This window comes from Agelaius tricolor, unplaced genomic scaffold (genome assembly GCF_023055355.1).
Source record: "Agelaius tricolor isolate 1412-34295 unplaced genomic scaffold, bAgeTri1.0.p SCAF_38, whole genome shotgun sequence".
In the NCBI taxonomy this organism is placed as follows: Eukaryota; Metazoa; Chordata; class Aves; order Passeriformes; family Icteridae; genus Agelaius; species Agelaius tricolor.
In genome coordinates, this window is record NW_027269298.1 from 1,249,594 (window position 1) to 1,265,274 (window position 15,681).

General features: G+C 53.6%; 2 protein-coding genes across 2 annotated transcripts; both read left to right on the forward strand.

Moving 5' to 3' along the window:
* The first annotated feature begins 345 nt into the window (after nt 1-345).
* PRDM12 (PR/SET domain 12) lies at nt 346-8,832 on the forward strand. The gene is made up of 5 exons (XM_071454118.1): nt 346-747; nt 1,535-1,725; nt 2,679-2,834; nt 6,339-6,450; nt 7,321-8,832. Exons 1-5 carry the CDS (start codon nt 534-536, stop codon nt 7,701-7,703), a joined length of 1,056 nt encoding a protein of 351 aa, XP_071310219.1. The 5' UTR covers nt 346-533; the 3' UTR covers nt 7,704-8,832.
* Nucleotides 8,833-9,699: 867 nt separating this feature from the next.
* EXOSC2 (exosome component 2) lies at nt 9,700-13,826 on the forward strand. The gene is made up of 9 exons (XM_071454108.1): nt 9,700-9,901; nt 9,985-10,086; nt 10,174-10,219; nt 10,489-10,578; nt 10,689-10,754; nt 10,901-10,969; nt 11,826-12,002; nt 12,177-12,305; nt 13,002-13,826. The coding sequence occupies exons 1-9, from the start codon at nt 9,777-9,779 to the stop codon at nt 13,080-13,082; spliced, it is 885 nt and encodes a 294-aa protein (XP_071310209.1). The 5' UTR covers nt 9,700-9,776; the 3' UTR covers nt 13,083-13,826.
* The last annotated feature ends 1,855 nt before the right edge of the window (nt 13,827-15,681 follow it).

Here is a 15,681-nt window from a genome sequence, read left to right on the forward strand (position 1 = left end):
AAGCGCAGCGTTTTAATCCCAAAACGAGCGCGGGGGCCAGGTGGGGAGCGGGACCGTGCCCGAGGGTGCGCCCCGTCCGTGGGACACCGGCGGGGACATTTCTGCCCGTTTCGCTGCTGTTCTGCCGTGCCCGGGGCAGGTGCCCGGTTTGGGTTTGCCGGGGCCGGGAGGTGCGGGGGCCGAGCCGGTGCGTGTGTGTGTATCGGTGTGTGTATATGTGTGTGTATCCTGTGTTTGTGTGTGTTTGTGTGTGTGTGTGTGTGTGCTCGCCGTGTCCCTCCCTCCCTCCAGCCACCCCACCCCCGGGAGGGGAGGGAAGGAGGAGATGGGAGGGGGGGGCTCCGACGGCTCGCCTCGCTCCGGCAGCCCCAGTCTCTCCGCCAACGTCAGGGAGGTCATTAATAACCAATTAGGAGGGTCAATGAAGCTCATATATAGCCGGGCGGGAGCCGCCGAGCCGAACGGAGCCCAGCCCGCCGCCCACCGCCCGCCGCGCCCGGCCCCGTCGCGCTCGGCCCCGCCGCCTCGCCCCCATGATGGGCTCGGTGCTGCCCGCCGAGGCCCTGGTCCTCAAGCCTGGGCTGAAGCCGCAGGGGCTCTCGCTGGCCGAGGTGATCACCTCCGACATCCTGCACAGCTTCCTCTACGGCCGCTGGAGAAACGTCCTGGGCGAGCAGCTCTTCGAAGAGAAGAGCAGCCCCAAGACAGCCTTCACGGCCGAAGTCCTGGCTCAGTCCTTCTCCGGAGGTGAGTGACCCCCCCGGACCCTCCCCGATCCCCCCGGTTTCCCCCATCGGCCCCGGGCCGGCTCCCGGAGTCCGGCGGCGGGATGCGGTCCCGGCGCCCCGCTCTCCCCAGGCGTGGGACTGGGGAAAAAGGGCTTTAAATTCATTTGGTTAACTTGGGCTTGACCTGAGAAAGTTCCCACTTAAACCGCGGGCTGGGGGGGCCGTCCCGCATTCAGCCGCCCCGGGACAATATCTTTTCTCTCGCCCCGGCATCGCCGGGGCGTCCCAGCTCCCTTTTCCCCCTCTCGGATTTCTGTTCCTCTCTTAATTTACCATGAAGGCTAATTCCATTTCCATTCACGATATGTCAACCATCTCATCTCCCCATTTTGTAAGAGGAATTCCTGGGCCCTTTTAAACAAGCCCTCGCGCCATTCAGGCACAATGTACCGCTACAGCATTCCTAAAGGACTAATGAATTTAGAATTAGCAATTTCTTTCTAGTTGAGTTTAATGAATGCAGATCACTTTAACAGCATGACAAATTGCTGGATGGGCCGAAATAGACACCATTTAACCTCCTTTCCCAGCCCCGCTCCCTCGCCCAGCCCGGGATGCTTTTCCCAGGTACCTCCTCAATGCCCCGGGGGAACCTTGTACCGCTTTGTGGGAGCCCGGTTGGGCGTTTCAAAGGCTCAGCCCCGGGGTCTGCGCTGGGGCCGGGGTTGGGCGGGGTCCCCGCCGCCCCCGATCTCCCTCCTCTCCCCCACCCCTGTCCCTTTCTGAGCCGCTCTCCCCCCTCGCAGAGGTGCAGAAACTCTCCAGCCTGGTGCTGCCGTCGGAAGTGATAATCGCCCAGAGCTCCATCCCCGGGGAAGGGCTCGGCATCTTCTCCAAGACTTGGATCAAGGCTGGCACCGAGATGGGGCCGTTCACGGGCAGGGTCATCTCCCCCGAACACGTGGACCTGTGCAAGAACAACAACCTCATGTGGGAGGTAACGACCCCCCGAGCCAGGACTGGTCTGGGGAGAAGCAGGGACGGGGGCTGGGGCTCTGTCCCGTCCTTGGGCACCATTGAGAACCATCCTTGTGCCTCAGTTTCCCCATTCGTGCAAATATCTGGCCAGGTGGGTTTAGGAGCCCTTTGCAGGAGAGGGATGAGGTTTGCCCAGCCCTCGGGGTGCAGCCAGCCCTCAGAGGAGCCCCGAAACGCCGTTGCTCGCGTCCCATGCAGGCGGATCACGCCCTGCCCTGCCCATCCCGTCCTGGTGGAACACCCGACTGGTTGCTGCCTGCACTGGCCACAGTGGGCAAAACCAGCTCTGCCCTGTCCCTTGCCCCCTGCTTTGCCCCAGCCCTGGTGAGGTTAATCCCGAATGAAACCGTGGAGTTTGGGGGGATCTGAGACGCCAGGACATTGTGCACTAATGCACAGTGAATAGGGAGGGTTTTCCTTTTTTTTTTTTTTTTAATTTGTTTGACTCAGACTAGCACTTCTTAATTATTGTTAATTATTATTGTAATTTTCTACCTATCAGAAACTTGCCTTATCTTTTTTGGCACCCTGCTAAGCATCTTTCCAGGCCTGGCATGCACCTTCCCCCTCCACCCAGGGATTCTCCCGCTCCCATGGCAGCTGCAGGATGCTGAACAGCCCCTTCCTCTAGGGCTGAGCTGCTGGTGGGGCTGTGATGAGAAGGGAAATTGAGGAAGGGAGCTGGGTTATGCAGGGAGATTGGCATGGCTGGTCCTGCCAGCCCCTGTGAGAGCAGGGCACATTTCTCAGCCCTGCCACAGTCCAGCACCATGAGCAGGAAGGGTTCAGCATCTCCTGGCTGTTGTCAGGATCTCAGCCCCGAGGCTCTGCTGGCTTTGAGCCCGTCCCAGAGGTGGAGGGGCTCAGCCCAGTGCGGGCAGCATCGCTACCGAGCCCTCTCTGCCCTCGCAGGTTTTCAATGAGGATGGCACAGTGCGGTACTTCATTGACGCCAGCCAGGAGGATCACCGCAGCTGGATGACCTACATCAAATGTGCACGGAACGAGCAGGAGCAGAACCTCGAGGTTGTCCAGATCGGGAACAGCATCTTCTACAAGGCTATTGAGGTAAGTGGGGCTGAAGGGCAGCTGGGAATCTGCAATAGAAGAAGTCGGGTGGTGGGATCCCCCATCCTACAGACTCTTGTTCCCTTGTTCTTTGGGTTGTTGGCGGGGTGTCTGTGGAAGGACACGGCAGCTTTTCCATCCTTGGCACTCAGATTCACCTGCAGAGGTAGAAACCATAGGGAAGGGTTGTTGCATGGGCTTCAGGGGGTAGTAAAGGTCCCTTCTCCTCTCTGCCCCCTTTCTGTTGGCTCAAGGAGCGATGTGTGTTGAACAAGGTGAGAGTAGATCCTTGTTTGGGGTGCAAAGCATGAAAAGAGCTGCAGTTCTGGCCAACATGGGGCTTTGGGCAAGGACAGAGCTTGGATGCTCTATTAAAAAAATGAGATTTTGTGCAGAACCTGCTTCTTTATAGCAGAGTAAAGTTTGGGGGGTTCTGTGAAGCCCAGGTGGTGAGCACAGGCTGTGCCTGGCTCTGCACTGCTTTGCCTGGGCATCACTCTGGCTGTGCAGGGAGCCACGGAGAGGGCAGGGAGTGGTGCTGGTGCAGTTCTGCCCTGGGCTTTACACTGTGGGGAGGGGGCTCTTCCTGCCCCCCCATCCCTGTGCTCCTGCATGAAGTGCTGGTCTGTGCTGGCACAGGGGCAGGGTCCCAGGGGTGGCACAGGCTGCTGTGCAGTGGGGTGATGGCTGAAGGGTGCCCACAGCTCCCTACAGCAGACCCTGGGATGGAGGTGGGTGTCTGGCACCCTGGCATTATTGGTGATATGTGCATACAAGTCACACAGTGCCAGAGCAGGGTGATGGTGGGGACCAGCCCTGCTTATGTGCAGTGTCCCCATAACCCAGCGCTATTGCAGGTGGAGAGAGGTGGTGGCTTGGGGTATAAAGCATGAAAAGAGCTGCACAAGGTCCTGTGCCACAGCTCTGGCTTAAAGAGTTACAGGAGGGGACACGTCCCAGTCCATCCCAGACCAGCACTGTGGGATTGTGCCCCTCCAGGGTTGGGTTCAGAGGATGTTCACCTGAGGAGCGTTTGCAGTGGGAGAGGGTCTCAGCTGGCAGTGACCACGAGTGCCTGCTGGCTCCGTGGGCACGGGCAGTGCTCTGGATCTGTCCAGGCTCCTGCAGTGCCTCGGAGGAGCACAAACCCAAATGCTCCATGGCACAGGACCACAGCAGGGCTGGGTGAGGGATTGCTGCCACAGGGTGGCAAAGGAGAAGGGGTGGGTACGAAGAGGATCAGATATTCTCTCCTGCTGTAGAGTCCTGTGTGCCCTTTGGGCTCTGCCACCTTTCCCAAGAGCTCCAAGCACTTCCCTGCTGTTCTCCTGCTGGACAACAGGCTTTAGGTGTTTCTAGTTTTAAGACTTGATATTTCTGTGGGCAGCTGTTCCTGTTGTGACAGTACCTTAAGTACTTTTTACTACTGTTCTTAAATTATGCAAATAAGTAAAATAATCCCAGGTAGCTGTGGTGTAATTAGGAACACAGCTGTGGTTTTTACACCTGGTACAGGCACAGATGATGGGAGGATGAACAAATGTTTGGGTATAGCCATGATCCAGCTGTGGGCTTGCTCCTAGGGCTGAAGCAGTGAGCAGTGGAGCAGGATGAGTTTAATTCCCTTGGCACAAGCAGAGAATTTGAGATGCTGAGAGTGCAGAACCCCAAGGGATGTGTGGGAGGAGGTGGGCAGGAAGGGTCCCTGCTGTCACACTGCTCCCCAAGCTCGGCAGGGCACGCACACACAGATCCAAACTTAGGTGCTGCCTTGCTCAGCACCAGAGGTGTCCATGCATAGCCATTGTCAACCTACATCCCCTATCAGCCCTGGTGGCTTCCCAACCAGTGAATCCATCTCTTTGGATGCCTTTCTCAGCTAAATGCCAAAAACCAGACTGATTTGGTGCTTTTTTTTCCCGTTTACCTTGGCTATTTTAATGCATTTTGCCCGTTCCTGCCCTTATTTGCTGATTTGTTTTTCCCATCCTCTTTCTCAGCAATACCAAGTTGCTGCTGCTGGAAAATAAAGTGAAGGCAGAAAGTTTTGGCCTTTGATCTGAAGGCTGCGAGGTTCCTGGGGGGCAATTTGAATTTTCTTTGGGGTGTATGCACGTGGGTGCTCATCTGCTGCTGGTATGGCTGCAGCAGCTTCAGCAGAAAAAACCATGCACCCATGCAGATTGTTTTTTTCCTTTCAGCAATATGTTATTTGCTTGTATTAAAAATTACTAATTTTCTGTCAAGAGTAAATAATGCCAAGAAACGTCATCAATTTGGGATGCAAAAGGATATCGGCTTACCCTGAATCCCAAATTCCTCCTCTGCAGCCCAGTGAGGTCTTTATGCAGAGGGACAAAGAGATGAAGTAAAATTCCTATTTATTTCAAATGCTTTAAATTCAACATATTTGCAATGCTGAGGTGATTGAACTTAGCATCTGTGTTCCCTGTGGATAATATTTTACTGGAATCTAACATGCTCAGTGTACAGAAAGCCATCCTCCAAAACACAGGACGTTCCTATTTCTAAATTATGTTCTTAACAGTAGGGGACTGCTAGGGAAAATATGATTTTTTTTATGAAGTGATGCTGTTATTAGGGTTGTTTGAAGGGGTCTGAGAGGACCCATCTTCCCAGGCAGGGCTGCTGCACGAGGGGAGCCGTGAGCGGCGTTTCCTGGCCGCTCGCCCCGGCCATGCGGGAACACGACAGGAACAGCAGGGACAGGAGAATCCCATCACTGCAGGGAAATGGGAGCGTGGATGATGCAAAACCCCTGCCCCCCTGCTCCTGTAGCTGTCCTTGGGCTGTTGCAGGCACGGCAGCTTTGGTGGGGGATATAAGCAGTGTTTCACACCTGAGCCATGCTCTCTGGCAGCAGCTCTGAGCTCTCCTCTGCTCCGGGGGCTGATGAGCCCTTTGCTGGCAGATCTGCATTTCCACCTTCTAAAATCGGCCCCAGCAGGGATGGGTGGGTAGGAGATGCTGCCTGTGCCCTGCAGCTGAAGGGTGCTGATGGCTCTGTCCAAAGAGAGAATGCTCTGCTGGAGCCCTGAGCTGGGGCTCCGTCCCAGCTCCCTGCTTTGGTCCCTGTCACTTGTGCTGATTGTGGCTCCACAAATGTTTTTTTTTCTCCATGTCTCTGTTTCACCCTGTCCTGGTCTCCTTGAGCTGCTGGGACCTCTGGGTCCTGCACTCTGGAGACTCCAGATCTGTCCCTGTGCTCTGTAGCTGCATATTTGCCCATAACACCATTTGTTTCCCAGCTTGGGGGAGAGTCTGGAGTGGGTTTGTGCTGGTGCTGAGCTGTGCCATCACCTCCAGTGCTGCATCCTGGGCTGCTCCGTGCCTGCCTGTGGGTGTTGGGGACTGCTGGCAGGTCCCAGGTAGCAGCAGGGTCTCACAGAAATAGGGCACAGCCAGGGTAGGTCCGAATGGATCAGAGCAGGGATGGATGTTCATTGCCCCTCCCAACAACCCTTTCTTTATCTCTCTTTCTAGATGATTCCTCCAGACCAAGAGCTGCTGGTCTGGTATGGGAACTCCCACAACACCTTCCTGGGCATCCCAGGTGTGCCAGGGCTGGAAGAGGAGCAGAAGAAGAACAAACATGGTAGGTGACATCAGAAAGAGCCAAGGCTGCAGCATCCCTGCCTGCTCACCCTGTGCCCAGCTCTGAGGCCGTTGGGCAGGGACATCCCAGGGGTATGTCAGATATCCCAGCTCTCTGTGGACAGGGACTATGAGATGATCCACACAGCTCAAGTAGGTCTTCAATAATTCAGGACAATGCCTCCAGGCCAATCTGCCCGTGGCTGTTGCTGGTGGGGTGTTGGCAATCTCTGCCTGACCCAGCCAGGCAGGAAGGAGCAGTGTAGGGTGTGAGTGCAAGGCAGCCCCAACACCCCATGAAACACCAAGTGGATGCAGCCTCTACACCCCCACTCTGCATTTAAAGGATCTTAACCACCAACACAGGCAGGCTTTCTCTCCTTGGGCTTTTGCTCTCTGCTTGTCTCAGTGGCTCCCAGAGCTGCTTCTCTGTGGCACGGCAGAACTCAGGCTGTGTTTGGAGCCACTTCTGTACTCCCTGACTCTGCTCCCCACTCTGAGAGAGCCATGTCTGAGCCCAGCAGAGCAAGGGGAGAAGCTGGGACTGGTTGGGGGTTCCTGAGAATTCCTGCACCCACCTCCTCCAACTCTGCTTCAGCCCAGGGAGGGGAAAATTGGTTTTGTGCCCATTTATAAGGCATTCATTCAGCTCAGCTTGAATGAATCCCCTTAGCTAAATCTGGCTGAGTGCATTCCCAGCACTGGCTGCATCCCAAAATCCTAAGAGCCAGCCAGGACAGGTGACCTCAGCAGCAGGGAGCCAGCAAGAGGGCAGTGGGGACTTTCCAGAGCACCCAGCACCCCAGGGACTTGTTGGGGGGTGAGCTGTCATGCTGGAGGGCAGCGCCTGACTATCTCCTGTCATCCCCAGAGGATTTCCACGCGGTGGAGACGGGGGCCAGCACAACGGGGCGCATGCGCTGCGTCATCTGCCACCGCGGCTTCAACTCCCGCAGCAACCTGCGCTCCCACATGCGCATCCACACCCTGGACAAGCCCTTCGTGTGCCGCTTCTGCAACCGCCGCTTCAGCCAGTCCTCCACGCTCCGCAACCACGTCCGCTTGCACACGGGCGAGCGGCCCTACAAGTGCCAGGTTTGCCAAAGTGCCTATTCCCAGCTCGCGGGGCTGCGGGCGCACCAGAAAAGCGCCCGCCACCGGCCCCCCAACGCCTCCCTGCAGGCCCACTCGCCCGCCCTGCCCGTGCCCCACCCTGCCTCCCTGGCCCATCACATCCCCACCATGGTGCTGTGAAGCCCCGGCGTGGCAGCAGGATTTGGGAAAGCAGACGCTGATGCTGAGACATGTGATGAACTGGGGGGGTGGCCCTTGGCTGAGCTGCTTTGTGTCTCAGAGAGTGTTGGGTTGTTTTTGGGCATCGCTGACTGCGAGGGGTTGGCAGGAAGGGAAGCCCCAGCTCTGCAGCTGAGTTGTGGGGGATCATCCCCAGGGAGATGTGGCACAGGGTGGGCTGTGGGTTTGTGTGGGTTTACCAGTGTGCTGGGGGAGGACTGGGAGAGCCGAAAAGCCAGGCTTGGAGGAGTCATGCCTGGGTTTTACAGATAATTTGGTAGAAAGAAAAGTTCCTCTTATGTGTCCTCCTCTGCTGTAGCAGATGTGTGCCCCACTGAAAGGTTGGCACAGCCACCCCAGTCGTACCTGTCTGCCCCAGGAGTGGCTTTGGCCCCAGTGGCTCCTTCCAAGGGACACCTTTCCCTGCTTGAGAGCCCGGAGTTAATGAACATTTGCATTTTCCTGCCCCTGAGCCCCCTTTGCCTATCCTGCTCCAGCCAGAGCCCTGTACTGGGGTCTGTCACCGCTCCAAGCCGTGCTGTGGGCAGAGGGGACACCGTGCCAGCTGGGCATGCCCATCCACAGGCAGGATTTGTGGGGACCCGGAGCTCTGCCGGGCTGTGCCTGTTCCAGCCATGGCAGCTCTTCTCCCTATCCCTTTCCCAGCTCTGAAGGAACATTTTGGTTGGAACTGCTACTGCCCTCTGGGGACAGAGAAAACCTGTCCCCGGGCCAGCTCTGTCCCCAGGGACAACTCTAAGCGCCCTCTGGAGTCCCCACATTGCGGAGGAGAGCTGTGTAACATAAATCGTAAAAAAAAGGTATTCTAATATTAATTATAACTCTAAGATGTATAAAGTTCTCACAAACCGTGTTTCACTTCCAGAAGAAAATGAACAAAAACAAAACAAAAGAGAAAAAAAAAAAACCCCAAACAACTGTCACTTTAACTTTGTAAATATTTATGTAAACATTATTTACAAGACTTTGATATTATATATTATTTGATTGTATATGTACACAGTGTAAATACATTTGTACCTCTCTTGTATTCTAAATAAAAATTACTTGGAACATTTATCATTTAGAAGAGGGATTGCATGGAGAGCTTTATTTTATGTGCCAGTGGAAGGATGTGGGTATTGCGATGAGTGAAGGTCTTAACCACCACAACAATCTGTGAGTGAGGAGATGTGGTGTCATCTGTTGGACCAAGAAGTGCAACTGGGAAGGGAAAATCCCCCAGTTTTTGGCTAAATAAGCCCTTTTTTGGGTCTGGAAGCTGGGGTAAGGGCTGGCTCACTCTGGAGCGGGTGCTATCTACCGATTCCACCCAGCCAGTCCCTATTCGTGTGAACTTGTACAGTCACCTATAAAGCCACAGCTACTGCCATCCTTTGATACATTCCATGAATTAGTGCCTATATTTCGGCTGTGATGGGACACAGGTGCAAGCCCTCCTGGAAGGAAGGGACATATTTGCTGACGGTCATCGCAGGCTGCTTTTCCCGAAGCATCTCCTCCGCAGCCGGTGCTTGAATGGATAAAACTTTTCCGTGGACGTATTAGTTCGTGCTGGCACAGCTCGGCCGAGGGCAAGGGCTCAGTGCCGAGTCCCCCGGGGATGTTTGAGCCGAGCGTGAGCACCGGCCAGCTGGGGAGGGCATGAGAGGATTGCCCTCAGGGGGACACCGTGTGTGAGGGGCACCCGAACTGGGGGTGCTGCTCCCCGCCTCGGCCCGGGCTGTGGGGCCCGGTGAGCCCCGGGGGAGGGTTCCCGGGCTTCTCCCGGTTTGCCGGGCAGGTTCTGAGTGAGCGGGTCACTGCCGGGCGCCGCCCGCACTAAAAATGGCCGCGGTCCCCCTTGGGCTCCACCGGAGCGAAGCCCGAGAGGCACGCCGCTGCCAGGAACAAACATGGCGGCCCAGTCACCGCCCCTGCCGCCCTCACTCAAGATGGCGCCGCCCGCGCCCTCAGGCGCGCTGTCGCCAGCAGCCAACATGGCCGGCGGAAGGCGCGAGCGGCGGGGCCAACATGGCGGCGGTCACCATGAGGCTGCCGGCGGCCCGCGCGCCCTTGGATTCTAGCGCGCTCCGGGGCGGCGAGAAGCACCTGGTGGCACCGGGGGACACCATCACCACGGACACGGGATACATGAGGTGCGGGCAGCGCCGGAGGAGAGGCAGCGGCGGCGGGGTGGCGCGGCTTCGGGCTGTCCTTAGTACCCGCTGTCTCTCCGCAGGGGCCACGGTACTTATGTGGAGGACGACAAGTTGATCGCCTCGGTGGCCGGCGTGGTGGAGAGGGTGAACAAGCTGGTGTGTGTCAGGGCGCTGAAGGCCAGGTGAGCGCGGCCGCGGCGGTGCGGGCCGGCGGCGGGGCCTGGCTCGGCCCGGTGAGTGAGGTGTGTGACCGCCGCTCTCTGTCCCAGGTACAACGGCGAGATCGGCGACATCGTGGTCGGCAGGATTACGGAGGTAAAACCCCCTGCTTGCCGGGTGCCGAGGAGGAGGAGGGTGGCTGTGGCTCAGTCCGACTCTAAAAGCTTCCCGGGATCCTAAAACACTGACACACATACATCAGTGTCCCTGCTCAGGGTACCGGGAGTGTGTGGATTTTAACCGGGATGAGGCTGGAAGTAGCCAGTAGAGCTGTCCCCTCCTGCAGTTTGGTGAGCTGCAGCTCCTATTCAGTTTTTGAGTGTGTGTTCCTATAAGTTTGCGTGTTTGTTTTTTTTTTCCCTTAGGTTCAGCAGAAGCGATGGAAAGTGGAAACAAATTCCAGGCTGGATTCAGTCCTGTTGCTCTCATCTATAAATTTACCTGGTGGGGAGCTGGTGAGTGTAGCTGGTTGTGTTTTGCGTGGCATCCTGAGGTCCCCCACAAAGAGCCACTGATGGTGTTTTCTCGTTCTGGGCTACATGTAACTTTCGTTGTGATGTTTCAGAGAAGGAAATCAGCAGAAGATGAGCTTGCAATGAGGGACTACCTGCAGGAAGGGGATCTCATCAGTGTATCCTTCTGCTGCTCCCATTGACAGAAGAGCCAAGGCCATGGGAAGAGCAGGGAGAGCTTGGCTGGCCTGGCTGGGGGTGAGAGCTATGCTGGGGTGGCACTGGGCAGCCTTAGGGACCCTGTTTCCTTAAGTGGCACCCACAGGCAGAGGTCCAGTCTATATTTTCTGATGGGGCTGTATCGCTGCACACCCGGAGCCTGAAGTATGGGAAGGTGAGTTATTCCAAAGCCCTTGATCCTGGGTTCATTCTGCACCAGCTGATTTCTATAAGGCCCTTTGGAGGCTTTTTTAAGAAAAGAGCTATGGAGTAGAGCAGGATGTTGTTATTACTCATTCCTGCAGGACAGGGAGACCCTCAGCTCCTCCATGGGACCACCAAGCAGAGTTTCCCAAAGCAAAGGAGGTGTCCTTGAGTTTCCCTTTGATCCACTGCTCTCCCTGTCCACAGTTTCAGCCTGCTAGTTCTGCTTCCCCCACTAGCCACTTGGAATTAAATCCTGTGGAGAGATCTCCTCATTCCTCTTCTACTGGCTGTTGCCCCTGTGACTTGTTCTTCTCCCCAGGGCTCTATTTTAGGCTTTACACAGTTGGCATTTATCTCTAGTTTTGTGCATTGAAATAAGCCAAGAGGCCGTTGGAGCGTAGGCTGCAGTTTGGGATTACCAGACCAAGGGTATTAGCACTTAAAAGATGAAAGGGAAGTGTGCTTATTGCACAAAGGGTGAAGGACAGTGATTGGATTATGAGAAAAAGTGTTCTGCTAAATTGGGCCTCTGACTCCTCATTTTTCTGCAGGGATGGTTGATGTGTAGTTACGATCGAGATATTATTAACATTTGCGCTAAGCACTTAGAGTATTCTTCATCTTCAAAGGGCTGCACAAGCATTAGCTAATCCTCCCTGCACTCCCAGAGGCTTGCAGGTTTTATATTCACTGTTTCACTGGAAAAGGTGTTAAAACAGAGTTGTTCCTAGGCCAGGAATGGAGTGAGTGTGTATCAGTGGCTTGGTGTTATCTGTGGTGGCTCATGATGTCTCTCATGCTGAGCCTCGTGGTCTGCTCTCCAGCTTGCCCAGGGTGTGCTGGTTCAGGTGTCTCCCTCCCTTGTGAAACGCCAGAAGACTCATTTCCATGACCTGCCCTGTGGTGCCTCCGTGATCCTCGGCAACAACGGCTTCATCTGGATCTACCCAACCCCAGAGCAGAAGGATGATGAGGCTGGAGGCTACACTGCCAACTTGGAGGTGAGTCCAGGCAATGTGAGTCCTCTCCTACCAGTGATGGTTTTTAGTCTGACACAGTCAGAGGCACCTGAGTAACCTGAGGCTGTCAGGATCCTGTGTTAGGTGCACATCAAGGCTTTTCTTCCTTGCATTATTTCCCTGTGCATTCATCCCTTTTCCTCTGTCCTTCCTCAGCCAGTTCCCTTGTCTGACCGGGAGGTGATCTCACGGCTCCGAAACTGCATCATGGCTCTGGTTACTCACAAGATTATGCTCTTTGACACCAGCATCCTGTATTGCTATGAAGCATCCCTTCCTCATCAGGTACAGGAACCAGTAGTGTTTATTCCACACTGAGGGCAGGGAACAGAAAGGCTGCATCAGTTGCTGCTGAAGTCAGAGTTTCCTTTTAATTTACCAAAGCATCCTGTAGTAAGTGACAGCATAAACTCTCCTCTTCTGCACAACATAAGTTGCCTTGCACAATTTCAGAGATAGTTTGAAAGGTTCTGCCTCTGGCAAAGTCTAACTATTCCTAAAGAGAGATCAGTCCCTTTTTTGATAGATGTTGTGTGTCCCTCGCTGGGATTATGGACCCTTTAATTCCTGTGAAAACAGTGTTAAATTTGGCATTGTATGAGGGTACAGTGCATTTTATGAAGCAATGAAAAAGTAAATGTCACGTATTGTACAGAGAGCAGGCTCATGTCTGTATCCACATCCTGCACTGCTGGAAGGCTGCCTCCATTTTCCCTCTTGCTGTACAGCTTTTCACTGTGATTCCTGCCAGCACTATTGCAGGCAATTCTCTTCCCATAAATAAATGAGATCTGAATTCTGCTTTCATTCTCAATGAGGTGTTAGTTATGCCTCGGCCCCTCTGCCGTGGATCTTTTTTCACCACAGCCCTCTAAACTCCCTTGCTGATTGCTACTGTGTGTCAGGGCCCTTTGTCTCCCCACTGAGTGCAGAAGTAGTTGTTGATTCCTGGTGCTCATATTGCTCTTCTTTCCACTGCAGATCAAGGACATTCTCAAGCCAGAGGTGACAGAGGAGATCGTTCTGGAAGCTCGACAGAGGTTGCTGGATTCAGAGGGATAGGATAGGGCACATGGCCAGAAGCAGTCATTTGAAATCCCAGCATGGCAGCTTTGATTCTCAGTATTATATGGGGTTTTTTTCAGTGTTCTAGTTCCCAACATTCATTCCACACTTCAGAAACCACCAAAATTCCTCACTCCTAGGATATCTCCTGTGTCCTTTTAGTATAAAGTAGTACTTAAGTACAATAGCCTTTTAGTGCAACGGCCTGAAAAATTGATATCTGACCTTTATAAAGATCAGATGCAACTGGGACCTGTCTCCTAGCACCTGTTGCTGTGTCTAGTGCCCCAGAATTTTGTGCAAAATGACAGAGAGGAAGGCATTTGTTTTGTGATGTTTCTCTCTCCCCAGAAGATGATTTGGCTTTTAATTTACTTGTGATACAGATCTGCCAGTCTGTCCCCTGACTGAGAGCTCTCATTTTTAAGAATGTAAACCTAGGCACATGTGTTTAGAGAACAGGAGTATCCACAGCCTTGCTAACCACAGTTTGGGTCTGGCTGTTCATGACTTGAATGTCTCAGGGGTATGAGATGGGATGTGGCTGTCTCTGTCCATGTGAGCCAGGAGCTCTGGACAAGCAGTGTCCTGGTTTGTGTATATCCTGCTGGTCTTTTTTTTTTTTTTTTTTTTTTTTTTTTATGCCTGAGAGGTGAGCTCCTCTTCTGAGGAGCCACCAGTATGGTTTTGTATTAAGTATTTTACATTTCAATAAATTTTTTGAAACAAATCAGTCCTTCAGCAGTGTGTGCATTGGCTTGTTTTTAGCCTAGCTTGAGAGCTGTGGCTGGCTCAAGTTTCCTTGTGCTAGGACACTTGGAATGGTTCCACTGTCTTATCTCCCCTTCAGCTGCTGCCCTTCATCCCAGCAGGACTTGACCTTCCTCTTCAGCCCTTACAGAGTTCCTCTGTAAGGATTGCCTGGTGTTCACAGTGGCTTTCCAAGCACTGCCTCCCTGCAGGATCCCTTGGAGGGGTGAGTCAAGCAGAGGTGACTGGGGGATGACAGGGAGCCCAGTATGACACTGGTAAAGATCTTCAGGCCAGTGGTTAGAGGTGGACACGTTGAGCCAAGTGTTGGCAGGCAGTCAGTCACGTTCTCTGTGAAGAATGTGATGCTTTCCCTGGAGAATCCTCTCAGCTCCAGGTGCTGTATTAGAGCTGGTTTATTATATATGTATTCTATTTGTATTGCAAATACATCCTTGCACCACAGCACTGTAATTCTTAAAAAGGATGATAAAACATCTGTCCCAACTGTCCCTGAATCCAAATGCACGTTGCAAATTCGCATTCTTGCCTCAGGCACACTGGAAAATTCTTTCCTCGGCGTTTTCCTGGGAACTGGCAATTCCCTTGTTGCTGTCCCTGCGGCTCGGGCCGCTTTCCCTGTGGTCCCGAGCAGGCACTAGATGGCACCTTTGGATCGCGTTTGTGGCGCTTCCCTTCTGCAGCAGCTCCGCCTCGCTGCCCTGCCAAACAGCAGGGCCTGGGCGGCTGCCACCAGCGCTGCTGCCCAAACCTAAAGCACAATGGGGCTAAGGACAAGCAAGGACATGGCTAATCCGTGCTGCTGCTGCACAACTGCCCGTGCTGCCTCTGAAAATAGTACTGAACTTGTTGGGGGTGTCATTGGAATGCTCCACACAAGGCCCAGGAATTGTTGGTTTTGAGTTTTAAGAGGATTTCCTAGTAAGTGTTGTAACTATCACATCCTCAAGATGACTGAGGAAATTTGAAAACCAAGGTTTGATGGTGACACTTTCAGGTCTCCATGAGGCTGCTGGTAGCCACATAACACACACCTCCATGGACAAAACTGGTTCAAAAAGCCTAAAAAAGCTTTAGAGCTTTAGCAGTCTGCATCTTTCACTTAGAAAAGTACTTTTTTTCCCCCCTCACCCAATGCTGTAGTTTAGCAGCTGTTTATCTTATTACCACAGTGGAAATTCAGGGATTTCTGCTAAAAAACAACTCAAGATCTGGACTGCTTCAACTCTGAGCTTTCTGATTCCTCCTGCTTGCTGCAGGATTCCTGATATTTTGCATTAATGATGAGTTAAATGAAGGAGGCATGTGACTCATCCAGTTCCCTTACTCCTGATTACCTGGTACTTTTGTTTTTAAACCCAGGAACACCAGCTGGTGAGGTTTGGTTGTAGATCTTTCCTGATGGGAGGGAACCAAAGCTCTCAGTATTTTCCCCAGTGACCATGAAGGGTAATTATTGATCTTTCCACATTCAGCCAGTGCTGTGCCAAGACCTAAATTCTGTAACAAGGCTTTAGCAAGGTCATTGCTGGCAGTTCCCATCCAGCACAGCTCTGCAAACCAGCAGGCAACAACAAGCCAGCAACAGGCATTAAAACAGCTCAGACCAATCTGATTTCTTTGCTCACCAGAGTCTGACACTAAAGCAGCTGTAGCACCTCCTGTGCTGCCTCCTCCAGGGTTAATGCACGGTGCAGCTGTGCTCAGAAGTGGGGTTGGTAACTAGTTCCCTTGCTGTGAGTGTTGTCTGTAGGAATAAGAACACAACATCACTCATCTGCAAAAAGAATTTTCTTGTTTCTTGGTGCCAGTGTTCATGTTCTAA